At 40.3% G+C, this 27,643-nt stretch overlaps 1 protein-coding gene across 2 annotated transcripts; it reads left to right on the top strand.

Moving 5' to 3' along the window:
- Positions 1-60: 60 nt before the first annotated feature.
- Positions 61-26,912, top strand: slc44a5b (solute carrier family 44 member 5b). Of its 2 annotated transcripts, none has more exons than XM_079574748.1 (22): positions 61-298; positions 13,827-13,875; positions 17,507-17,580; positions 18,324-18,408; positions 18,649-18,733; positions 18,837-18,950; positions 19,314-19,374; positions 19,452-19,575; positions 21,092-21,175; positions 21,295-21,407; positions 21,721-21,852; positions 21,947-22,046; positions 22,115-22,207; positions 22,386-22,473; positions 22,550-22,812; positions 22,899-22,993; positions 23,060-23,163; positions 23,245-23,318; positions 24,404-24,474; positions 24,565-24,653; positions 24,732-24,816; positions 26,305-26,912. In XM_079574748.1, exons 1-22 carry the CDS (start codon positions 262-264, stop codon positions 26,430-26,432), a joined length of 2,148 nt encoding a protein of 715 aa, XP_079430874.1. In that variant the 5' UTR covers positions 61-261; the 3' UTR covers positions 26,433-26,912. The 2 variants fall into 2 exon arrangements, with proteins under 2 accessions (XP_079430874.1, XP_079430875.1); XM_079574749.1 differs by lacking the exon at positions 26,305-26,912 and adding an exon at positions 25,072-26,266 and having other exon boundaries at positions 67-298.
- The last annotated feature ends 731 nt before the right edge of the window (positions 26,913-27,643 follow it).

Raw genomic sequence — 27,643 nt, 5'->3', positions numbered from 1 at the left:
CGCCTGTTTCATCTCTCCCGAACAAAGAAATAACGCATGATCCCTCTGGTGGCGCACACACAGCGGCGCCTTTAAGACCAGCTCTGAATAATTAATGACGTCGCGCTGTAAACACGACTGACGCTCGGCTGCGTGGCCAAAGCATCCCCCGAAAGACCAGCAGCGATTCCTTTCAATTCGTCTATTTTTCCTCAGTATTTCCCTCGCTTATGCTGTCCCTAAGACGTAGACGACGGTGCTGCGTTTCTCTTCTTACGTGCCATGGCTAGAAAGACGGACACCCCCGCGTCCTATTATGGTGAGTGTGTGCCATCGTCTTTGTTGGAAGCGTCAGGATTTTTACCCCCCGTGTCGAGATAACGGGATGACAACAGGACCAGGCGATGCTCCAAGCTAAAAATGGATGTTTTCATATTATTTGCGTGGAAAACACTCATGTTATATGTGCATTATGGGCTTTTCAATGGCTGACGTTAACTGTGTGTAGTAGCGTTAGATGGTGAATTACGATGTGCCAAACCATACAAAACGTCGTCAAACTACAGCTTTGATGCATCTTTTCCCCTGACAAATATCTAATACGTTTTCACAACTGAACAGCTATACTCAGTGCCATCGAAATTGTATTAGTTTCCCTTTGTTTTGTTTAGCCAGCTGCTTACCTGTCTGTCCTGCCTGGCAGTGCCCATCACGAGAGACATTAAAACGCTCACATAGCAACAGACATTGGCCCAAATAGGAATAGTGCCTTTTGTCACAGTAATTTCAGTTTATACACTGTATATTAATCCCTTTCTTGCCATTTCTAAACAAACAAAAAAATCTGTGTTTTTTGTGTCACTTATGGCTGCCTCTTTTTGTCATTGGCTTCATGTTTGATAGGATATTATTGTTTATTAAAGCATATATTTACTGTCATTTTAATTTTGTTGCTCACACAGAGAAGATTTAATGTTGTTCAGGATCAGGTTGAAGCGCTGTTCTCCAAGTGGGTTTGTTGTCTCTTTGTGGCTGTTTCTCAACCCCAGAGACACTTGGGTATTTTAATCTGTGGGCTCTTTGTCCATTAGCCTGCATTAGTTATGTCCTTTTATCCAGACAATATAATCCTTCATCTGGTGTAGATGCCACACAGACAGCAGACTCAATTCAGACCTAGCCTGGGTTTAATAGAGCATTTCTACACAAAGGCATTGTGTTAACTAAATGGTAACTAATACATTGGAAGTAAAATGCAATTGGACAGGTAGAGCATTATCTCTGCAAAGATTTGTGCCATCAAGAAAATGTAAAGTGTTCCCTGCCCAAGGCCCACAGTTACACACTGACATTTAATGAGTTCTGTGATACTTGTGTGATGTTGGTGCTGTTGATTTCTGCTGCAGGATTTTTATAGAATTATGTGATTACTTTTTATTCTATTGCAATTCAATTTGTGATTTATGTTTAAAATCAAGATTCAGGTCATAATGTGCATTTTTTGCATCCAAGCGGCAGCATTTGCACGTGAGAAAGTACTGGAATATTAACTACTAAACTAATTCAGTACAACTTGATTAGAAGGTTTTATACAATGAATGAAAACCTACGGGATATTATATTGTTTTCGATTCATTGTTAGGTCCGACTTACGCCATGTCTTTTTGGACTGAATGTGTCAGCTTGAGTTTTTTCTCATTTCTTTTCCCTTTTGGATGATTTGAACTCTCTGACCCTTGTGTTCTTCAGATGTCATGACTCCAGTGATCTGCCAATCACCCCCCCTCTCTGTCACTTGTGCTTGATCCTCTCGTTTACCAGGGCTCATTCAGCGAGCACAAGTCAAATTGAATGCTTTTTAATTCAATTTCAATGCGCAAATTCTGCCACAAAGGCAACCAATTCATGTGTTTTTTTATTTCCTTGGATATCCAAAAAGCAACTGTACATAATGGGCGACTCTAGACCGAAAATTGGGTAAAAAAAAAATCTGTGAACCGTGTAACTGAATGTGTTTTGATTTGAACCATTATTTTTGTATTGTTGGTGAATGTAAAGGGGGGGGAAATGAGCTGTGTCATTTTTGTATTGAAATTGCAAATTTAATGCTTTTGTGCATTATGGAGCATTCTATGTGCGTATTTGACCTTTTAGTTACCCAGCGGCTGTATGGGTGGGGAGCACAGTGCCTTTACTTTTCGTCACAGTGGCCTCTCTAACGCTCCAGGAACAGTTGTTTTTAGGGTTTCTAGTCGGTTTTCACTGCTGATGGAACAATATGTTTACACTTACAACCCATTCAGATTGTATCCATCATGCTAACCACCCATACAGCCGCTGTGTTCAGATTCAAATTCAGAGAACTTTATTGATCCCAAAGGGCAATTTGTTTCTAGTAAACATCAGAACATTTCACAAATAATTCAGACAAGAGTAGAGGCTCAAGAAAACAATAGACCAAAAATAGAGCACAATTCAAAAGGTCTATGTTACTTAATAAACACCCTCCCATCAGAATTCAACACTTCAGTGACAGGAGGAGTAGGAGAAACGATTAGTTTTCCGAAAAGGTACATAAAAACGATGTCCCGAAGGTATGAACAAAAACTCTGAGGACAGAGCATGGAGAGACTGACCCAAGTTACCGGTACATTTAGCCTTCTTTAGCAGCTGCTCCTCCCTTAGAGACTGTAGGTCTCTTTGTTTAACTCCAACAAAGACAACACAGACAAACCCTTGAACCAGTGACAAAGTTGCAAATAATCCTTTTATCGGCAACTCTCTGCTGCCTGTGTTTAAAAATGGAGTCTGTATTTGCGTCAAACTTGTCAATCCAAGAACCGAGATATTTGTACTTCTCCACCACTTTGCTGTGAATGACACTGCGGCCCAGGGGGGGCGCTGTGGTGCGTCTAAAATCAATAACCATGTCCTTGTTTTTTGAGATGTTTAAATCAAGATTACTGTCGCTCCATTGGACAAACTCTGTTAACACAGGGCCATGATTCATTTCAGTTCCAGAAAGGAGGACACCATGAACTGTGTTGTCTGAAAACTTAAAGGGACTAGATGGAAGTTGACATTTTTATACTCGCTACTGCCACCTCAGGTCTTACGCGTAACTGTAGTTTCTATATTAAGCTTGTGCATGTCGGTACTTCGGACCCGAATTAACACCGTTTTGAGTGACAGTGCAGGATTTTAGAGGCAGTTGTGGTGAATAGGTCTTTGCTCATTCTACACATTAGGACATTGCTGGAGCATAATTTTAACATTTTTAAACTCTGTCTAGTCCCTTTAACAAAGAACCTATTCTTCTGAGTGGCCCGGCAAATGTCAGTGTACAATATGAACAGGAGAGGGGATAGAACACATCCCTGAGGGAATCTGGATTCTGTCCGTGAGAAAATTTTAAATCAATAAAAGAAGCTGTGTTACTAAACAGTCAAATACACTAATATCAAGGGTTTTTAATTTCACATTAAAACATAATGCACCTTTAAAGTCCCTATACCTGATTTTTTGATTGCAAACAATGAAAGGGGAAGACACTAAATTAAAGTGTTATTGGTGAACTAAACTTATTTGTAAATTTCCTAGTATATTTGTAGCATCAAAATTCTTTCAGGGGCACGTTTATCGTGTTGAAGGGTCACCTTTCTGGGTCACTATCACAAAAATGCTAGAAAAATAGCCTGAAAGTTCAGAAAAAAATGATAAAAATGTTTTATCATTTGATCCCCATAAACATTTGAGTTTACAATATACTAAGGACAAAACAAATTTCATTCCATTGCTAGAAGTAAAATCAGGTAGACCTCCTTTAAATTTTGGTATTTTACTTTTTAGTTTAGTTTAACAACTTTTTACGCTGTTTATAATGCCCCATGCTCACCCAATTTTGTCAGTGGCCATGGCAGTCAGGACCACGTTCACATTCAGTGTTCACAACCTCTGCCTTTACAGCAGCAGTGTCACAAGTCAGTCTGTGTTTGCCAGACCTGACACACACATGTGACTGTGAGAGTGAGAGAGTGACCGTTCATCTTTGCACTCAATTGATAGACAGATACACAACATAGGCCCCGACACCGTAGATTTAATAATTAGAGATAGATGATCACCTATTCATCTCCATTCATTGTAATGGTCCTGAGTGGTTTGTAAAAATGAACATGGCTGCTTGATCTCTTCCCACGAAGCATGTTCCTTAAAAGGGCACCGCCCGACTCCACAGAGCTCCAGATTGACAGACTCTGGTGCCCATTTCTAACATTTCAAAACACAACAGTGTGATTTTCAGTCTAATGTTCATCGTTGCCCCCTGGACCAATTTTAAAAAATAGTCACGTGACTCTTTCATCGTTCATAAGGTGTATTGTTTGGAACAAATGTTTTGGCCGTTTAAAGGTTCCACACAATTATAATGCATGTTGAAATTGTTGTTAGAAGTCTTATTCTTTAGTATAGTGCACTACATAGAATAATACTCCTTTAGTACATTGTTGAATTCACTTCTTATGATTAATGACATTCATGCTTATAACTATCTATGAATGGATAATTAATCAAATACAGCAGTGTTTGACAACATTGAAAAGATCGTGAGGCTAAAATGCTTTATTGCATTAACACCTCCAAGAGTCACATAATGAGATAGTTTAATTAAAAAGGTATTTTTCTGTGCACTCTCCAGTGAAGCATGGGATGAATATATGGTGCCTCCTGGTGTTTAGGTCAGCTGCTTTATGTTGGTTGGCTCCCCGGCGGTTCCTGAGCTTTGGCTGCTCACTTTGCACAAGACTAATTTGGTGTTTAGCTCACACTGCTGAACAAGAAGGATACAAATACTAAAGCGCTGGCATCATTAAGTGTGGTTATAAAAAATAGTTAAGCACCACTGCACTATTGCACTCATCACTTTTGAGAGATGCCACACACATTTAATTTAGTCTCTCAGACAACTGTTCCTTTTTATACAATTATGCACAGTTCCTTACGAGACATAAATTAAATTGTCATTAAGCCTTACAGGTAAACTGTGTCTGATTCCTAACTGCTCATTGCTGACAGTTATGCATGTCAACTTTTGCATTTGTGTGTTGGATATTAAGCTATTTGGCTGTTAGCGAGATGGAGATGAAGATAGAAGAAGAGATAAAGATAGCAATTTATTCATTATCGCAAAACTTGGACAAACAGTTTCTCACGCAGGTGTTAAATGGGCTGTTAGCCATCACTGGTAAGATCAAAGTCTTACATCTTTAGTGAGTTGCAAATCTGTAGTGCTAGCAGTAGCAGTAAAGGTAATTTGAAAAGCTAATTTGGACTGGACAAAAAGGGTAGATAAGCTAAGCCACCTCTTATTAAAAAAGTCATATCCCTCTGCTATAATTTGCACTTAGTCATCCATCAGTGCCAGACTTGGCCCACATTCCAGATTCCATCTTTTAGCTTGGACGATTATGTAACACTTTACCTATCTCTCTTGTGGTTAGTGGGATTATATTTTCCTGCTTTAATAGTTCAGTCAGTTAGAAAAGTCCATAGCAAAATGTCATCATTCTCTGGCAGGTTTGTAAGTAACAATTTAGATATGACTTCCATTCAGCTTCGGAAAGTGTCGACTCGAGCACACTGTTAATTAACAAATTTCTCGCATGGGTAGCTTCCCTAAACGTGGCATTTTTTATACTTCAGTCAATACAGAGACTTGTGGAGACTCAAACGTGAGTGCACTGTGTCTGAAATGGCAGTCAGTGGAGGTGGTTTTTGCTCCAAGACTAAATTATTGGCATAAATAACCGCTGCTGCCCCCTAACAACATACTGGACTGAGAGGCTGATGCTCTGTTCAGTTAATTAGCCTTTTATGATTCCTGTAATTAAACTTTGTGGGAGATTTTTTTGATTTGTTATTCCCCTTCGGCTACTGTAGTTTCTGTTTCTTTGTGATATATATTGTGGTATTTTGTTTAAACCCACATTTAGTTTCATGTGTGGTTTGGTTTTAGATTTCAATATTCATTCAGGATTCTTCTTTGGTTCCCTTATCTATAATAAAGTAGTCTATATGTGTAATTTGAAGGCATCTATGTTCTCTTGTTGTATGAGTCAGCCCTTATTTGCAACAGGCTTTGCAGCTGTGGAGGTCTCCTCTCACTACTGTCAGTGTGCACCGCATAGTTTCAAATGTAGATGTATTTTTGTCTGTAGACTATTGTCATAGTCACAGTTCCTGGTTTCTCAGGAGCAGAGCACTGCTCGGACATGCCTGCGAGCTGCTTCAGGAGTAACCAAGGTCACAAAGTCCTGCCACAATGCTGCTGCCGCGGCCCAGAGCAGCAGGCGGCCTGTCAGCAGCTGACACTCTCACAGTCTCACTCCCCCTCGGGCTTCAAATCCCAATGGGCACCTCATCCGACTTTTTGAGAGGATAGCACTCCTTCACTGCCTCCCTTTGAAACAAGTAAATTCTTTTCAAAGAGCACCAAGTGAGACAGCCACGAATCGAACTTCAGACGTCCGTTTATAGATCAAAAATATCCCAGAGAACTCTCCAGGGCAAAATAGTGTTTTCTTGTCTTAGCACAGAAGACCAGCATTTTAACTGTTGTACTATTCTTCAGAGGCAGAGTTTGTGAAAGGCAGACAAGATGTTTCTATGACAATAGCGGGGATATAACTAAGCAACAACTTGCAAATATACTCATAGTGGAATTTATATACAAGAAACATAAAAAAAACATTAATTAAAACATTTAAAAAACAACTCTCATCAATTTACTTCACACAGGGTTAAGTAAAGAAGCTACTTCTTTTCTGATTTAGATGGATCTGGAAATAATATTGTAGAACCTGTTTTAGCCCAAGTCATCCAGCGTCTCTTTAAATATAGGGAGCGTTTTTTCCCCAATGCTCCCTGCCCTGTTACTGTACCTGTGCAGTAGAGCTGTGGAGCAGACGGTGCATAAAGGGGCCAGTGTGGGACAGTGGCTGAGGACAGTGGGGCCTGTGTATGCCATGTTTATGGAGCATATAACACATCCTGCTCCTGGCTGTTCCCTCATTTAGTAAATGGCCTCACTTAAGTGCATGTGTGCTCTTAAACTTTCTCACATTTCAGAATACATTAAGTAGGGTACAGTTTAAAACATGTTTTGGTTAATTTGATTGAGTTGACTTCTGAAAGGGGTGAAAGAGTACACATTTCTTTGTTTACAGTAACAGCTAAAGTCTCTTGTCAGAGGATGCGATGTTAGAAGTTTAACACTGTAAATAGATCGATAGACGGTGTTGCCATGGTTCTGACTGGTTGTCACATTAGAGAGTAACAGCAAAAGCCTTTTATCCTCATGTAATTCTCTCAGATGCTCTGATGAATCACAGTTTATGTCATGACTTCAGTCACAACAGGACGCAGTGGCATTATCTAACACAGTCAATACAAACTGTAGCTCAACAGCCCTGTTAGGCCTGCCTGCCAGGCTTTTTCCACATGTGACTACAAATCCCCATTCCCCAGGCTAATGCTAACTACAGCCAAAAGCACATGCAGCTCCCCTTGTCTTCTGCACTGGCAGACTGCAGTGCTGGCTAAACAAAGCATAAAAACTGTGTGAGCTGTGAATGGACATCTGATTTCTTCTCCATGACAATGTCAATCTCAACTTTATATAGCACATTTAAAAAGGCAAGGCAAGGCAAGGCAAGTTTATTTGTAGAGCACAATTCATACACAAGGCAATTCAAAGTGCTTCACAGTTGCATAAATACAAGAAAGCAAATAGAATCAACAAAAACATCAACATAAAATTAATCAATTACAGTAAAAGGCAAGCGTGCAGATAAAATACTTTCAGTCATATGCATGGGCAAAAAGAACTGTTTTCAGCCTGGATTTGAATGTTGCCAGAGTTGAGGCCTGTCTCACATCCTCATGAAGACTGTTCCCGATTTTAGCTGCATGAAACTGAAACGCAGCCTCACCGTATTTATTTTTGAGATGGTTCATACGGCTGTAACATGTCAGAGATGTACTTTGGTGCTAAACCATGAAAAGACTTGTACACAAGCAGAGCTGTTTTAAATTCTATTCTCTGAGTGACAGGAAGCCAGTGCAGAGACCGGAGCACTGGACTAATATGGTCGTATTTCCTGGTTCTTGTCAGGACTCGAGCAGCAGTGTTCTGGATGTACTGCAGCTGTCTGATAGCTCGTTTAGAGAGGCCAGTGAGTAGGCCGTTACAGTATGTCTAACCCGCTGGAGACAAATGCATGGATAAGTCTCTCTAGATCTGGTTTTGACACTATTCCTCTGATCTTAGCAATGTTTTTCAGATGGTAAAAAGCTGCTGATGTTATTGCTTTGATGTGGCTGTTTAAGTTCAGGTCTGAGTCCATGATTACTCCTAGATTTCTAACCTGATTTTTTTGGTTTTAGAGAGAGAGACTCAAGGTGACTGATAACACTTTGTCTTTGTGCCTGTGGGCTAAAAACAATGATCTCAGTTTTGTCTGAGTTTAGTTAAAGTTGTTTTGCATCCACAAACTGATCTGTTGGATGCAGTGACAGAGAGTATCTACAGGCCCATGTTCACCAGCCGTCAGTGACATGTAGATCTGAGTGTCATCTGCATAGTTGTGGTACGACACACTGTTTATTAGCTGACCCAATGGAAGCATGTACAAGTTTAATAAGAGGGGTCCCAAGATTGACCCCTGGGGGACTCCACAGGTCATGGCAATTTTGTCTGAGACACAGTTGCCAATTTCAACAAAGTACGTCCTGTCCTCGAGATAGGACTTAAACCAGTTTAGAGCAGTACCAGAGAGTCCCACCCAGTTTTCTAACCTGTGAAGTAAGATCTCGTGGTCCACTGGGTCAAAGGCAGCGCTCAGGTCCAGCAGAAATAAAACTGAGACCTTACCTGCGTTGGTGTTCATGCGGATATCATTTGTCACCTTGATCAGAGATGTCTCAGTGCTGTGGTGGGGCCTAAATCCTGACTGGAAAGTATTGAACACATTGTTAGACAGGAGAAAGTAAGTGAGCTGCTGATATACTACTTTCTCTAGGAATGGCAGGTTTGATATGGGCCGGTAGTTGTTCATTACCTTGGCATCAAGGCTGCTCTTCTTTAGAAGAGGCTTACTGACTGCAGTTTTCAAGGCCTTTGGAAATGCTCCAGTCTCGAGTGAGATGTTAACTAACTGAGCAAGTTGTGGTAACAAGCTGGTCAGCACAGACTTCAGAAATCTAGTGGGTAATTCATCAAGGCAGCATGTACATGAACTCATACCGGAGATAACCTCTTCCATTGTTTTGTCAGTAACAGGTGTGAAATGTGTCAGCTCAAAGTGTTTATCTGGTGGCAGAGTTTCTATTTGTGTTGTGGAAATTATGGCATTTTTAATGCTTTGGACTTTGTCATAGAAAAATATTGCAAACTCATTACACTTAGATGTCGAGATTAGTTCTAGGGGCAGTGAAACTGGAGGGTTGGTTAATCTGTTTACTGTGGAAAACAGAACGCGAGAGTTGTTTCTGCAGTTTGAGATGATTGTAGAGAAATACTTCTCCCTTGCTCTACGCAAAATATGGTTGAACCCACAAAGTACTTCTTTGTAAACCTCAAAATGAACCTGGAGCTTTGTGCCATTTCCGTTCGGCTTTTCAGCACTCCCTTTTCTGTGCCCTGACCGAATCTTCACTTCTCCAAGGTGCCTTTTGCCTATTGTTAACCATTTTAACCTTGACAGGAGCAATAGTATCCAAAACATTTAAGACCCTTGATGTGTAAGAGTCCAACAGATTATCAACATTAGAACATGGGGCATTTTCAAATCTGATCATCTCCATAAACTGTGTCCATGTTGTATCATTTATGTGTCTTCTTTGAATAACTCCAGGCCCAACCACTGGTTTAGGTGTAACACACAGGTCAAAGAAGACACAAAAATGATCAGATAAAGCAACATCAACAACATTCACATTTGATATATTAACACCTTTTGTAATAACTAGATCTAGAGTGTGGCCTTTGTTGTGAGTCGCCTCACTCACGAACCAAACATTTCAAATAACAGCAACACAGACTTCCACACTGGACTTGTGTCGACGTGTAGTTCACCTACTGTACAGTATACTATAGCAGTGTATTGTGTCGTGTTCACACAGTTAGAGGACATTGTCCCAGGAAAAGCTGACACTCTGCAGTCTGTCGTCTCCACCGGCCGTCCCTGATCTCAGCATGAGTTTACGCTGCAGATCTCACCTGCCATATGGACGTTTTTGTCACTGATGCTTTGAATAGGAACCGCACAAAAATAACACAACGATTTAAGAACTGTAAAAATAAGTGTCAGAATGTATTTCTTTGTGCAAGCTCGGTCAAACATTCCTGAGCAAATACTTTTCTTTGGGTCACTGATACAACCCTGATGTGACCATTGTATTGATTAATGGCATAAATCAAACTAGTCATTTCAGGTTTTACAATTATATTCTAGTGACAATATATCAATATTATTTCTTGTGCCAGTGTGCCAATGGTCTTCCATCTTTAGACATAAAACTTACCACTTGCTGACAAAACACATCAAAGACACCGCAAAAACACTTGTGAGAAAAGTGTCCTAGTTGAGCATATTATACCCAGTGCCAGAGCCAGTATATAGTTATATCTCACTCTTTGGAGACCAGCCTGAAAGCCTGTTTTATGTTTGCCATCCTCAGTTTTTCCTGAGTCTGCAGCTCGCTGATATATCAGTGCACATACTGCTCCGTCACTCAGTGACTGGGGGCTAAGATGTTGCCTTCTCCCATCCTTCAAACATGCCCCATTGCAACAGGGAAGAGGACAGACAAAAGATAGAATCCCAGGTATGGCTGTGCTGATAAAAATAAAACCGACTCCTTGCCCGTTATATTTAGAGGTCATCAAATTTTAAATTAGAGGAAAAAGTGGCCCGCCAGATTTGCATGTGCGTAACGTGGAGTAGTCATCCGTCCCAGCGCTCACAGTTTTCAAGCCCGGCTGTTCACAGGATCGGGAACGGAAATAGCCAGATGGGACTTGGAGCTACTCATGCTGCCCCAAAGTGTGTCTAAACCAGCTGCTTTGAGATACATCTCCCCCAGTGTGATGATTAATTGGTCTATACGAGCACGTCATAGTTTCAAATGAGGCAGGGACCACTTGGACACTGAAGAGGCAGCCAATGCGAATTCATGTCCTTTATCCCACGATAAACACACAGATGGAGGGAGTCAATGGTGACGCTCGTAGCCATCCTTCAATCTCAGCTTTGGCCAATGAGAAAGACTTGCAAGTCCCGGATATGCTTTATTCTGGCTTTTTAAATATTATTTCAGACAAATTAGCGTTCATATTATAACCTATAATAATGTGTGTATTGGAAAAGAAGTAAAAGTAATTCCTGAGTATTCAAAACATCTGGGTTTATCTTCAGCAGGCACTGATGAGGGGTTTAGCAAGACATGCATTCAGAACTGGCTTTTTGAGCGTGTTACTGTATTATAATGGCGTGTTGTATGCATGAGGGAAACTAAACTCAACCTCAGATAAGTTTTTGAGAGAACCACATTATATACTCGAAAAATAGAATAACAAAAGTGATTCACATGATTTATTAATCCGTGTACCTTTCGATCATTAGTTATTCCGTTTCAAAATAAAATCAGAAAAACTAATTATGTGGTTGTTTTATTGTATATCCATTTTCTAAATTAAATTGGAAAGGCAAAAAATTCTAAATAAAATATTGACCCATTTCTTTGCTATGCAGTGGAAACAAACACTGCTAAAACAACTTCCGTTATTTTGTTCACTATTGCTTCGGTTTGATTTGCTACTGGAAATGATGAGTAACTTTTTCTCTGCCTCTCTCGCCCTCGCGCAAGAGGGAAACAAAAACAAACTTAAGAGGTTAAGCAAAAGAGGTCGAGCTTCAACGCGATCTCCTCTGTAACCGTTGTTTATTATGTCATTAGGACTTTTATTTCTCAAACTCGTTGCTGCTCATTTTGAGCTCCTCGTGGAGCTGCAGCAGCAGCAGAGGTGACCGGGGCGGAGGAGGAGGAGGCAGTGTGCGGTGATGTCGCTTCGGAGGCGGCCAAGAGCGGAGCTGAGCGAACAGGTGCAGATGTGAGTGTCGGGGCTCCTGCACCCGCCCCACTCACGGACTCCACACGCCTTTTTCTCTCCCATGGCCCGGGAGAGCTGGTGCCGGGAGAGTTCGGGAGCTCTCTCTCTCTCTGTTTCCCCAGAGCCGCGCTCTAAAACCCTGTCCCGTCATGCATTCCCAAACTGTCCCTCTGCCACTCCTCTCTCCGTCCCCCCACTTCAGCAGTGACTTTTGTTTTGCAAAGTAATCATGCACAACTAAAGTGACGAAGAGGAATAAAAAAAAAAATATAATAACGCGCATACCCGTCCCCCAAGATGCGTGTGCCCCCCAGACACAGATGTGTTGTAGTCTACGTGATACGCAGGTATACGCCGTATAACCACGAGAAGCCACTACAAATTGGGCAAAGATAGGCTACGTATCACTGTTACTTTTGCGCTTTCTGCCTGATTAGTGACCAGCCCAAACTCCACAACAAGTAACTATTTCCTCTCCTGACACCGAGGCATTTCATCCCTCTCTCTCTTTCTCTGGCACGGTTCCCTCTAAGCTGCGCTCGTGCGCAATTACTACAAAGCGCTGAAGACTTTGCGACCGTGCGATTTTCACTCGTACGTTCGTCGTGAGCAGCTATTCGAGGCTCGTAGCCCCCTGTACACTGCATGACAGAGTGTCTGCCCAGCTTTTTAAGGTTGTTTTCCAAGCAGAATCTCCTCACGGATATTTCTGAGCAACCATTCCCTCCGTGGTAATGTAAAGCATCTCTGATCTCTGCATGTGTTGCCCAATTTTTAAAAAGTATCTGCATAAAACTTTCCAAACAAGTGCAGGAGCGGTTCTGAGCTGAGGTCTCTCCTCACTTCCGGTGTCGAAAACAATAATAAAACGAAATAATAGTAACGTCATAATTTTGGAGGGAATTAAAAACAACTAGAACCAAAACAAACACATTGACATTGACGTATACAAGATTTATTTTTCTAATTCAAGTTTAGAAAGGGAAAAAAACAAAAAAACAAATGGAAATGTTATTTTTCTGATTTTATTTTGAAACGGAATAACTAATGATCGAAAGGTACACGGATTTTTATTGTATGTCAAGACCATTTTTAACAACTGCTACTCCGTCTCATCATTAGTCGTCATCCTCCTCCTGGCAGAACGTGACTGTGAGGTGGCCTACTTAGCGCATCCTGCCCTGTGCAGTGTCCCAGCAGGTAAAGCTGCACACGGGACAGGAGCTGGAAGTGTAAATGATTTAAATGTGAAGTCCCTGTGTCTAAACCCGAAACTGTTATCTCTGCCGTAGGGCTGGGCAATTAAGCTCTACATTGGTCTATCTCAATAATCGTCATGGGACTTTTTAATCGAGAGTTTTACGGCCACTTTTTTGGCAGAAGTCGCACCTAATTTTGTAGTTTGGATGAGACAAGGGAATATTTTTATGTGTTAAATGACACTGGAGGAAAGCATTTCTTTTTGTTTGAGCTGAGGTTTGTATATGTTTGTAATGGTATGTCTAACTTCATCAGCTACACATTTATTTTTATTATGAAAATAATAAAAATACTCTCCTGATTTTTTTTTATTTTTTTTTAACATCTGTAGATTTACCTGTTTATGATTAGGACTTTCTGACTCACTCTATTGTCTACAGAAGTACTTCTGTTTCACATCTGTCTTGTTCTTTTGCAGGTGAACCACGCAGATTCGACCCTAACTTCAGAGGGCCCATCCACAACAGGTATCCAGTTTGCTTGTCTGTGTGTCTACAACATGTGTTTATAGACAGCAGTTATTTTGGTTGCATATTATATCGTCGCAATATACTGTACTGCAAAATCCCTGAGGTCTTCCATCCGACTGAAATGTGCACGTTTTGCCCTAACACCCTAAACAAAAATGCATAGTAAGTTAATCGTGTGCAAATTGCTCACATTTAATTAATGTAGTGTGATGAAATTATTTCTTTTTGTCATATCCTTCTGCCCCAAAATCTTTATTATCGTATTAAGATGATATATATTACTGATACTGTTATTGTTAATGTGTGAAATAACATTCATCTAACACTAAATTACACATTAAAAGCCAGTTTGCAATACCATTTTGCTGAGTGAGCAAGTAGTAAGGTCTTTATCCTTGTTTTCTTGCTCTGTCTACTATTAAATACTTCTGTTTTGCACTGGCTGAATGCTGATTGATCGCTTGTCATGTGACTAATAAAGATTGAGGCCTAGTGCTGGCAGCTCTCTGTGCTCCAACACAGATCAATGGCCATAAGTCTCTGCAGTCCGGTTGGTGGCAGGAGTTAGCCCTTTGACACACATTATTACCCTGTACAGACGTAGTCCACTGTTGACTCCAGCTACAGCATCAATGACACTGTTTCATAAACAACTCCACAGCAGAGCGGCTTATGAAATAAGGTCTACCCCGCAGGGACAAATTGATCCAGATGAAAAATGTGGGAAAAGTGTTTTAGAAACAATAATGAGCAGAACACAATATAGTTATATATTTCTTGATGCTTTAGTCAGTTTGTGGGGTTATGTGTGGTCTTATCTCAGTTTTGTTGGATTTTAGTTTTGCAGGCTGCTGTGAAGTCATGCTGAAGTCCTCCAGTGTCTCTCTATCCCAGCGCATCTCACCCATTTCACTGCTACAGCTGGGTGAAGGCACCAAAGTGTCTTTGATGTTTCTGTGGCTGTGAGGCTTTTTCTTAATGAGAACAGGGAGAGAACAGGCTCTGCTGCACTCGTCTTGTTTTCAGCTGTACGCCTTGATAAAAGGACTTTAATATCTGTGGTTATGCGGTCCGGCCCTTGTTAACTAACTGCGGTGGTGGTGTCCACCTACTAACATGTTCAATTGGCACACGAAGGGGACATTAAGCTCATTTATCTCTCTTCATTGCATCACTGAGTGGTAGAGGTGTGTTTGAGATCATGTGAATATGCTTTTTTCTAATTGATGCAGAGAATATCTTTGAGAGCTGACCTCTGCTACATCAGCCACAGTGGGACACGTTCAGAGAAGGCCATGCCACGTCACGGCACGTGTGCCTTCTGTGTCACCTTCGCTACAGAATATCAGCCTGATCTGACAGAGACATTAAAGTTTCTCATTGAACTGACAGAGCCACAGTTCAGACTCTGCCTGTCTGAACAGAGCTGCTCTTTGGTGCTAAGGCTCAGTGACATCTAAAAGAAAACTTTGAGTCAGGACCAGGGAGTCTAGAGAATATTCCGTTATACTACATTGGACTGGCCTTTTTTCATAGGCTGGGTATTTCTCTGATGAGACACTAAAGTCAGATTGTTTTCTCTCTTCTTCACTGTCAGCTCTCTTGGATCGTTCACCTAATACTTCAAAGGTGACTTTGTATTCACACAGTGTGCTGCGTCTGCACAATGACTTAATGCAGCCAGGTCTATTTAAAGAGTGTGGAAACCTGACAAATTTCCTCTAACAGTCACATAAGGCTGAAACTCACAGCTGTGGGATGCTAAGTCAGTGCTAAGTCGATGCTAAGTTATCTATAAACCAACTGAGGGCTGCAGCACTGAAGAACGCACCCGTCACCATGGCAACAAAGAAGACTCTTCCCTTTGTTCATTTTGAATGAGATGAAATGTGCCGCATGTCTTTGTTATAAACACTATAACATATTCAGTGTCAGTAACACAGCAGAAGAGCAGAACCACTCTAATTTGTTTTACCAAAGCAGTTTCTTGAAGAGACTACGCTTCTGTAAACTTAGAGGATTCTAGGAATCGAAGTTGTGTTACTATCGGCACCACTAACTTATTTTATCTTTAATTTAAAGGTGCATTATGCAACTTTTTATGCAACAAAAAGGTTTAATATTAACCTCTTAACCCCTCACTTAACCAAGCGCATTTTCTCCAGTTTGGCTTTACACAAATCTAAAAGCTTCTTGCTTGGAGAGCGTAGGCCAGTGTGTTGCATTGTCGCCACTTTTTATGCATTTTTTGGCCTTTTTTTTTGCATCTTCATCACATTTTCGTCACTTTGTGTTGCATAATGCACCTTTAAAGGGACTATACAGAGTTTAAAAATGTAAAAACAAAGTATTTTCCCCCCTACATGTTCCAGCCATGTCCTAATGTGTAGAATGAGCTCAGATGTGTTCACCACAACTGCCTCTAAAATCCTGCACTGTCACTCAAAAGGGTGTTAATTCGGGTCCGAAGTGCCGTCATGCACGAGCTTAATATAGAAGCTGCAGTTACGCTTAAGACCTGAGGTGGCAGTAGTGAGTATAAAATGACTAACTTGCATCTAGTCCCTTTAAAGAGCCTGAATATTTCTTCTCATGTCGTGATTTTGGCTGATGTGAGAATATTTACAGTGAACAAAAGCTCATGAAAGCAGGAAGTTTTAGCAACACTTCGCACAAGAGTTGGGATGTAAAACGTTGCGTTTCTCCGCCAGAGCCGCCTCAGCGCAGTCTGCATGCTAAGCTGCATGTATTAATATCGTAGCCTCTTAATTAGAGCTGCGCTTGCAAACAATCTCTGTTCATTTGTGATTCAAATGTGAATTACCCAGCTGCTAATTTAGGCCATTCTGCACGTACAGTTCAAACAGCTGTTTGTATGTAATTCATTAGTGGCCATTGGAGCTAAGTGTACAGAGCTGCTTTTCCCTCCTGATGATCTGCTTGTTGTGAATTTAAGGGTTTAAATGTAGGCTGTGAATTTCATCTTTAATCATTGTATAACTAAACAAGGATGATCCAAGTGGAATTAAAAACACACTGTAACTTATAAAGATTGGGCGTCTGATTCACATTCAGTTGAAAGAGTATTTGAGTGTCTGTTTATTTAAGGAGAGCGATGCTTGAAGGGAAGTAACGGTGTGACCCTCTTGTTATTAAGTGGCTGATTTGGCCTAAGAAAGGTTGAACACAGCGGCCTGGGGAACATCTTGTCCTGGGGCAGAAGTGAAGGGAAACAGCTTGTTACGGAGACAGTAAGTCAGAGAGGAGTCAGTGAGATGCAGTTTCAGCACGTTGAGGCCGCTGCAGTGAGGGCTGTCTGTGTGCGCCTGTGGGACCCTCCACTCTGGGGTTCAGAGCCTCATTACAAGTCAGTAGTGCTCTACAACACTCCCCTGCAGCCTCAGAGTGAAGATGACAGCTCGTCATGCCTCCAAGCAAGTTTTGGGATCTCGATGAATCTGAAATTCTAATGCAACAGCCAAGTCATAATAATCCGTAAAATACAAAGTGATAAGCATTCGGGTTGTTGTTTTGTTTCGTTGTGTTGAGTCGGCCTCTTCAGCCTTTCTGTCCTTGTGCAGGAAACAAAATGTCTGTCGTTAACACTGGCCTTCTCACTTTATCCCAGGAGCTGCACAGACGTGGCCTGCTGTTTCATCTTCATCATTGTCATCATTGGATACATTGCTTTGGGAACAGTTGGTGAGTTCGTCTGGTTACACGTTACTTCAATATAGAAATGTACATTGCTGCATTACATTTACCAAGGCGTTTGAGTGTAAAAGTACGTAGTTTAGTGTTGGAAAAAAGGAAAGAAATGGTGGGGTTTTAAGACACACAGTTTAATCTCTTAATATCCGCAGGCCACAGTGTGGGATTCACTGATAAGGTGGACTGATTATAAAACAACAAACTAAAGTTGTGTGTTTTGTACATACTCTCTCTTTGCAGTTATTGCTATCGTGAACATGTAAAGTTTAAATTTCATTCATTATTTTAGTTTAGAAAGACCCAGTTTGATCTTTGTAAAATAAAAGAATGCCAGTCCTATGATTTTCAGAAGTGTGGTGTGAGGGAGTGACCTTCTTTTAAAACCATATTAAATGTTTTGATTTTGTCATTGTAAAACAGAAGACTGTCCTGCATTTGTTTATATATGGTTTTTATTTCTCACTATCAAAGATTGCTTTATAAAGTGCAAAGCCGAAGGGCCTTAACTCTGTGCTGTTGAGGAGGAGTAAATAAATGAAAAAGAAGCAGCCAGTAAATTGAATTTCAGGCTATGGCTACTTTTATCTAGAAATCCATTACACACAACAAATTAGACCTCAGAGCTGTTCAGGAGGACACTACAATATTGGGCCATAGATGTTGGCAACAGTTGCAACTTATTTCGGAAAGCATCCACTAATTCAGTTTTGTAACACGGTTTGTTGTCTTTTCAGCCTGGAGCTTTGGTGACCCCAGAAAGGTGGTTTATCCGACGGACAGCAGGGGCCAGTTCTGCGGCCAGAAGGGGACCGCCAATTCGTGAGTTGGAAAACTTTGAGATTTTGTTTTCTGTGGAGCAGAATAATTATGTTTATTCATTTGTCAGATTTCCATAGTTATCTCTAGACTCACAAAGAGCCAGCTACATCGAGAAAGCAAATAATTAATTACTGAAAACTGCAGCTGCGCCATACAGTGTGAAGAGCTGCTGATAAAATAGTGCTGCGTAATCTGTTCTAATCTGATCACGCTCCTTGTCTTCATCGTTTGTCTCCACAGAAACAAAGCTGTATTATTCTACTTCAACATTTTGAAATGTGCCAATCCTGCTGTTTTAATTAACCTTCAGTGCCCTACTACTCAGGTACAGGCCTGGCCACATCTTCCTTAAGCATTTCCCATTGTTTACTGCCGCTTTCTGTGACTTTGTGAAGAAGATGGGGAGCTGATTGTTTGTTCCTCTCCAGCTCTGTGTCTCCAAGTGCCCGGACAGATTTGCCAGATTCCTGGACTCGCAGTCAGCTGCAAACTGGGAGTATTATAAGCAGTTCTGCAAGCCAGACTTCGTCCTTGGCAGTAAGGTGAGAATGAATATAGTTCTCCTTTGTACACAAATGTTGCAGGAGTATCTGACACCACACGCCCTTTATGAAGTAATGATATTGTGTTTTCACTTTGAACACATTTATAAAACGGGGCTAAAAAGCACGTGTACATGATGGTGGAGGCAGCAGTTGGTAGCCGCGCAGATGACATCAGGACAATGGCGTCTCGAGAGTGAGGTGCTGAGTGGGAGTGACAAACACAGTCGTAGTTTAAACTGAATCATTAATAATGTTCCCACATGAAGTTTTAGAGTCTTACACCACATATATCTCCATTGTTTCCTTCAGCCATTTAACTCAGTCAACCTCAATGAAATGTTTACTGCTTTCCTCTTTCAGCCAAATTCAGAGGTAATACGAGATGAGGACTGTCCATCCATGATTGTGCCAAGCAAACCTTGTAAGTCAATGTTCAGGTCTTAAACACGGTTCGTAACTTTCATAGGTAATAAAAGTTACTGGATCTTTGTGTTGTAGTTCTTCAGCGGTGCTTCCCAGTGTTTAACACAAGTAATGGTATTGTGACCATTGCCAATCAGACCGTCTTCATAGATGGACACAATATCAAAAGAAACGTCAGTGACCTCAAAGATGCTGCAATGTAAGTCTCCTGATACAGAACTGAGAACTGTCATTGTTCCCTGGTAATGACGGCACAGCGTCACCTTCATTCTACTAAATACACTGTAGTCTGTAAATGTAGTTAAGTAAAATTACTATGGTTTTAATAGGCCTCTCAACTCAACACTCAAAGAACACAAGACAAATATGCAAGGGTATGGAAAGAATGACATGTCGGTCATGTCCAAGAATGTGTGAGCCACATTCATAAACATGTGCATGTTATTGCATGAAATATCAGATATAAACAAGAAATCATGTATTTGAAGGAGATAAGCTAAAGATACATGATTCTGTTTTTAGTTTGTACAGCTTTTTGATAACGCAGGCTTAATGCTTTTCTAATTTACATAAATTCACCCCTGTCTTGCAAGATAAGGTTCAAACTTATGGCTTCACTCTCTGTGTAGATTAGTCTTTCAAACTGTGAGCTTGTATGCAACTCCATTAGACACTATGAAATACTGTTTATTTTCCATCATTGCTCTTATCTGGCATATGTTTTCCAACATATGGTGCCCTCTGGTGGACTGAATTCATTCTCCTGCTGTTTGTTATAGGGCAGGAGGTGCTATTTCTTAGACCAGGTTCCACTGTCCTTTTGGCAGCTAAATTAAACTCTTCATTATCATTACAGTTTAGGACAGTCACTTCCACATGTTGTGCTGGGAGCTGGAAATAGACACTTGACTTTCTTAACTCCCTGTGCTTCATCTCAACTGCTTTGTGCTTCTATCACCATTCAAGAGATGTGCTTTGCTTAAAGGAACAGGCCACAATTTTTCTATACTGAGATATTCTTACCTGAGCTTAGATGAGTTGATGCGTACCTGTCTGGTCTTTATGTGTGCGCTCAGTCACGCAAAAAGACCAAAGATGTTGTTAGCATTTAGCCTCTCCTCTTTGGACCCAAACAGGCGTGAAGCTAGAAGTGCCCACTTCCACATTTCCCCTATTTAAATACGTGAGTAGTTACACAATCCAAGTATAATTACACAAAATTAAACATGTTGTTTTCTAAGCGGATAAAAAGGGGAACTATATTGTAAGGCGTAATAACACCTTAGGAGCAGTTTGACGTCTGCGCAGTAATATCTTCAGAATTCTTTAGGAGTGAAGACTTTACTGCACAGACAGTTTAATTTTGTGTAACTATACTTGGATCGTGTGACTCGTGTGACGTAGGGAAAACATGGAAGAGCTTGGTTGTTTGGGTCCATAGGAATATGCTGGGAGAGGCTAAATGCTAGCAACTTCTGTGGTCTTTTTGCGTGACTGAGCACACGCACAAAGACCAGACAACTCGTCTAAGCTCAGGCAAGAACATACATCTCAGCATGGGAAAAAAAACTGTGGCCTGTTCCTTTCAGTTGCTTTAAATCTTCCAACAAATAACAATGTCAATAGAGTTTTAGGAAATTACAAAGCAATACTGTATTGACAAGCCTGTGTTTGAACGATTTCATCACATTTATTTACCTGCCGCATCTTTACAGGGGGATCAGCAATCTTCTGAATGCCAAACAGGTTGTCACCAAGATCTTTGAAGATTATGCAAATACATGGCACTGGATTCTGATGTAAGGAATTCATATTTTTGTGCATTATTTCAGACATTCATTTCGCAAAACAGTTCAAGTGCTCCCATACCAATTTAAAGCTCAGTATGAGTTTTAGTTTTGTGTTTGTGTTGTTGCAGTGGTCTGGTGATTACCATGGTGCTCAGCCTGCTATTTATTTTGCTTCTGCGCTACATTGCCGGTGTGCTCCTATGGCTTATTATCTTTGGTGTCATCGGTGCTATCGGCTATGGTAAGTACTGCTCCATCAAGCACCTACAGCTCAAAATACTGTACCTGTGGTTCCCAGCCTTGTTCCCTAAGAGAGTAAAATATGACCTTTCGGAAAAATAATTCATCTTAAATCAAACCTCAAGCCTTTAGAAAGAACCTAAAACTGTCTTAGGCAGTAGTTGGGAATCACTGTACGTGTATGTAATGTATGTTTGAACTTGTAATAAATTGAGCAGATCGTTTGCTTTGTTGTGCTGTCCTGTTGTGATGTAAACTTAATATCTAAAAGCATAAAACTGATCTATTTCTGTGTATTTTCTCCTTCCATTTAGGTATCTGGCATTGCTTCTGGGAGTACAGTACGCTAAGAATGAAGCCTGGCTCCAATGTTACCATCTCTGATATTGGCTTCCAACCAGACTTTGCTGTTTACCTTAATCTCAGTCAAACATGGCTCATTTTCAGTATGTTTTCAAGTCTTTTTCAACCAAAAAAAATGAAAGTTCTTGTTTATTTCTGTGTATGAGTCATATCATATACAAACCTCTTTTTTCACAGTGTGCTTTTTGGCTGTAATCGAGGGCATCATTGTGGTTGTGCTGATATTTCTGAGGAAAAGAATATGCATTGCAATATCATTACTAAAGGAGGGAAGCAGGTTAGTAGACGGATGTGCATGTGCAAAATATGTAGTGCTGGATTGAGTTTGACTGTTGTCTTTTGCAGGGCCATTGGAAACATCATGTCCACTCTCTTTTACCCTCTCGTCACCTTTTTACTGGTCACCATCTGCATCGCCTACTGGGCTGTTACTGCAGTGTATCCTTTCATTTCATTTATTGATTTATTTGAATGGGACAGTGAATATTAATGAACAGACAACTTGTGCTGTAAATATGCCGGATTTAGCTCAAGGCTAATTTCCTCTCAGAAAAAACTGTTTGACCAAAGTCCAAAGTACATCCTAGTTTTGTTTCCTTGACTGGCTTGCCTTTAGCTTCTTAGCATCTTCAGGCGATGCCATCTACAAGGTCACGTCACCAGATGGCAAATGCATTTATGACAACAGCACATGTAATCCAACGGTAATTGATAATATTTGACTATTTATGAGCAAGTTCGTGTTTCAATTTTTAAATGTATTTATTTATTTTCCTTCAGAATTTTTCCCAGAGTAACATTTCTAAAGCGTGCCCGGGATCACAGTGTAACTTTGCCTTTTATGGAGGAGAAAGTTTGTACCACAAAAACATCCTGGTATTTCAGATCTGTAACCTGTTTGCCTTTCTGTGGCTGGTTAACTTTTCCATCGCACTGGGGCAGTGCACTCTCGCAGGGGCCTTTGCATCATATTACTGGGCTTTAAAAAAGCCAGATGACATCCCTCCATGCCCGCTGTTCTCCTCATTCAGCCGGGCCATACGGTATGTGGCTTTAAGGACACAGTGGAGATCACGCTAAAATAGTTATTGCTGTGGACAGTTGGTATTTATTTCCTATGTGGCTTTAGTTTTCACACAGGTTCCTTAGCCTTCGGTTCTCTCATCCTCGGCTCTGTGCAGTTTATACGGATCATTCTGGAGTATTTAGATCACAATCTAAAAGGTAAACGTGATGCTTATTTTACCAGACAATTGTTTTTGACGTTTCTGATCAGGCTGTGTGTTTCAGGTGCACAGAATACCGTCGCCCAATTCCTGCTGAAGTGTCTCAAATGTTGTTTTTGGTGCTTGGAACGTTTCATCAAGTTTTTAAATAGAAATGCATATATTATGGTGCGCACACACAATATTTTATATAATATAATGTTACAACTCATTTTATTTGATTTACAAATTAACTTTTCTATCCAACAGATAGCAATATATGGAAAGAACTTCTACACTTCAGCCAGGGAAGCTTTCTTCCTTCTAATGAGAAATATCCTTAGGTAAGTTTTTATCAGCATGGTTCAGTTATAACTAGTATCATAGTCAAACAAGTGACTCATCCCCAGCCCTCTCCTTGTAGAGCGAAATGAGCGACTGCCGCATCTATATAGTAGTAGTTTAGTAGTTTATTTGAGCGGGTAACATTTCTTTTCTTTCTCAAAATTTCACAACTACACAGTAATGGAAGCTCAAAGGGAGTAGACCGAAGCAAGAATAATAATAATAATAATAATAATTCATCGGTTATATATAGCGCTTTTCTGGACACTCAAAGACGCTTTACATTGCACTATTCATTCACTCCATACTCGGTGGTGGTAAGCTACTATTGTAGCCACAGCTGCCCTGGGGTAGACTGACGGAAGCGAAGCAACCAGTCTGCGCCATCGGCCCCTCCGACCACCACCAACCACTCACTCACGAATTACATTCGCTAGGCTTCCTGGTGTTCCCAAACGGTCTCCCATCCAAGTACCGACCAGGCCCTTCCCTGCTTAGCTTCCAAGGTCTGACGGGATTGGGCATCGCATAGGCGGTATGGCCACAAGAAGCTTATAAGTTCCTACCCCTTGTTCATGTAAATTACATTTGCATTTCATAATCTTACAGTTAGACATTACATCAGATAGAAACAATTCTCCCTGAGTATACTTTATCTATATCCACTTTAACTATATACCTGTACATGTCTATGAGTTAACTATTAACTATAACAAATATCCATATACACTCATCAAAATTAGCTTTACAATTAGCAGGACTGACAAACAAATATATTAATCTAATGGACTGACCTGCGCTCATATGTGAGGAGAAGAAAAGAAGAAAAGAGAGTGTGAATTACAGCTTATATTGAATCATTTTGTAATCAGGGCACATTTGCCTGGGTGCCCTTATGTTTGCGTGGGTGCTCGAACCCTGCAGCACCCACCCTCTATGACTAGTATACAAACATAGTGTTTAATATAATGTGTTTAGTATAATCTGTTTATGTGCACTTTTATTCCATCTTTTATTCACGTCTTCACGTTTGTATATAGATGATAGATCTACAGCACTAAACACCTCTCTCTGGTGTCCACAGGGTGGCAGTCCTGGATAAGGTCACAGACTTCCTACTTTTTTTGGGAAAGCTGCTCATTTCAGGAGGGGTCGGTGAGTCAGCAGTTTTCCAACATTAACATTAACAACAATTTCAGGGTAATTTCAGTGCTATTTTTAAATATTGCTTGTGCTACATTGCAGGGGCTCTTGCCTTTTTCTTCTTCACACATAAGATACCAATCCTTCAGGAGCATTTGCCAGTGCTGAATTACATTTGGGTCCCTCTTGTGGTAAGAACTTGTAACAACAATAATAAAGACTGTTTTGGAAACTGGATGATTCAGAAACAATGACTTTTTCCCCCTCAGACGGTCACGTTTGGATCGTACATTGTTGCACAAGGCTTCTTTAATGTTTACTCCATGTGTGTGGACACGTTGTTCCTGTGCTTTTGTAAGTACACCGTGCAATAGATCACACACAATTAACACTTAACGCCCCAAAAGTCTTGAATAGATTTATTTTGATCTTAACTGACAAATAAAAGCTTCACATCCTTTTCACTCTCTAAAAACACTGACAGTACTTTCTGCTCTTGTTTCTGCTTGACTAATTGCAATAAGCCTTTACTTCCCCCTCTCTTTCATGTCTGTCCCTCCACCTGCCGCTTTCCCTGCCTTTGCTTTCTGTCCCTGGACTGGCCTGAAGGTGAAGACCTCGAGCGGAACGACGGGTCCTCGTCCAGGCCCTACTTCATTTCTCCAAATCTGCACCAGATCTTGAGAAAAGGGGAGGATGAGCCCAAGCTATGAGTGACGTAGCCTCTGGACTGAACACTTTTTCCCCCTCCATATCTGTGTGCTGTATGCATGGAGACCGGACTCTCGGAGCAAGTACTGTAGGGCTAACACACACTGGATGCATCCCCGGACTGCGATAGTGCGGACATGACCGAACGTGTTTGACTTCAGTTTCTCACCAAAAAGGCATTGTAGGCAGACGTCGAAAAGATCTGCTCTCTTCCTCTTTTTCAAGACGACAAATACCCCTGCCTTTTCTGCCACTTTTTTTGTTTCCTTCTTTCCTTGTGTGTATTCTCTGCTGACCTCTGCCTTATAAAGAGGGTACACATCATTTCACTGAGTGGATGCACAAGCTCGGATTAGTATAACAAAAATAACAAAGGCATTTTTCTTTTTTTTACCCCAACATTGTCAGAGGACCTTAAATGTACAGCTGGACCTGGTTGGGGGTGACCTCTCGTGGCACTTTGGTCTTCTATTGTAAAGTGGAGTTTTGTATGCACTTTGACATATGGGAAAAGAACCATGTGAATTTGTTGAGCATGATATTTGCTGACTGTTGATGTTTACCATAGGTTTTACTGGTTGCTTTGATCCACTTTATTTATTCTAACTCAAAAACACACCCCAAAATAGTGTGTGTTCAGCACTTAGCAAATCCATGTATCCTTGTTTTCCTTTTTCATCAGACTCATAGATGTACTGTAATGCAGACATAGACTGTGGAGGGCAAGACTTAAAAGCAGATGTAATCTTTTCAAAACATAAACAGAACCTGACCATCTTCAGGAAACTTCTGAATGCAGCCACTAGTTTATGTGCCTAGTCGTGGAAAGATTCTTTTTGTTTCTCTCTTGTTTTAGATTTAACACCAAGACTTTTTTGAGATACAGTTTATAAAAGGATGTCAAAGCCATTTTTGGTAATTTTTTTATTGGATGGGCCAGATGTAGTGGTGTTTAATACTAAGTATAATACACACATCTGCAAGGGAGTTCTTCAGTGTTTCTTTTGTATAGAAGATTTTTTTATGGACAAATCCAATGACAATGTGAATCCTTTTTGAATAAACATAAACAGTTTGAACCTTCTGGTCTTTTTACAGTCACGATAGTAAAGTTTGTGCTGCTGCTTTTAGTGTACGACCTGGAGACGAACGACGGCACGCCGGAACGACCCTTCTACATGAACTCGACTCTGCGGCGCATCCTCAACAAGAAGAACCTCAGACCAAGAAAACTGTCGGGAAGAAAGATTCGTTTATGATGGAGGAAGATGAAGGTTTTTGCCAAAGCGTTTATAGTGTTAATTTATTCATATACAGAGAAGCCACGTCTTTGCACTTTGAAAACATATATAGGCCTATTCATTTTTATTTGCCAAAAGGTTGTGTGTCTTTCCTCTGGTTTCATTTTGTTTGATAGCTCGTGCAGTTACCTATTTTTGCCACTAGGTGATGCCCAGTATCCTCAGTAGAGTTAAGGCTATTGTCTTAAGAGCAGTTTTTGAATTGTCTCACATTGAGATACATTATTTAAACTTATCGGCCAGTGTTTCCTCATTGAACTTCTAAAGACGTAATGGTAGAGGAAACAACGCCCTAAACTTCAGTGCCTTATTCTAGACCTGGCACAGTCCACACCTAATGGTACTGCAGCTGCGTCGAGCCAATAATGCTCTGTGAAAGTGTCAAGCTACCAGTATTTTTTTATAGTAAAATATATAATCTTTATTTGTGAATTCGAATTGTACTTTTATTTTTTATTTTTTAAACTAAAAGTTGTAGTTGTAATGTTTTTTTTTTTACATTGTTTTTTATAACCTCTTTTGGCATTCATCATTATAATTTCTTTGCAAATTCAATTAATCCCAATAATATGATATAAGATAACTTGTAATTTGTTGTTTATCAACATTCTAACAGATACTATCATGGAGACAATGGAAAGTGCATTTTTAGTACAAGCATTTCTTCATCGATTCAAATAGAAAGTGAGAGTACATTCTGAAATAATGTGTAGTGTATTACACATGATTAAGTTAAGTTATACATTATTCATCTTTGTAGAGAAATCTTTTATGTTTATCTTTTATGATTCAATCTATGTGCTGTGCATTACATTGCGTTATTTGTCGGGCTCCTGCGACAATTTCACAGTTTAGAACGGCAGCATGAACACAAATAAATACAGTGAAACTCGGAAAATTAGAATATAAAAAGCCAAACCTTAAGCCCTAATCCTAAAGCTTTTATGTCTTATTACATTATGTACCTCCAAAGTACTAATACACATAATTCCATTGTGTATGTACTGCATAGGTACAAGTTATTACACATTGTTACATAGAACATTACATTGCACTACATGTAGTTTGGTATATATTTAATATTTATAATGCAATTTTCTTCGGGATCAATAAAGTATCTATCTATCTATCTATCTATCTATCTATCTATCTATCTATCTATCTATCTA

This window comes from Gobius niger, assembly GCF_951799975.1.
Source record: "Gobius niger genome assembly, chromosome: 17".
Taxonomy (NCBI): Eukaryota; Metazoa; Chordata; class Actinopteri; order Gobiiformes; family Gobiidae; genus Gobius; species Gobius niger.
This window is presented reverse-complemented; position numbering and strand designations above follow the sequence as displayed.

Bases quoted from the DNA above. Each gene is read 5' to 3' on its own strand.
- slc44a5b (XM_079574748.1), top strand. From the start codon at position 262: ATGGCTAGAAAGACGGACACCCCCGCGTCCTATTATG. The intron at 22,208-22,385 runs GTATCCTTTCAT...GCTTGCCTTTAG, and splicing joins TACTGGGCTGTTACTGCAGT to CTTCTTAGCATCTTCAGGCG. The intron at 22,994-23,059 runs GTAAACGTGATG...TGTGTGTTTCAG, and splicing joins TTTAGATCACAATCTAAAAG to GTGCACAGAATACCGTCGCC.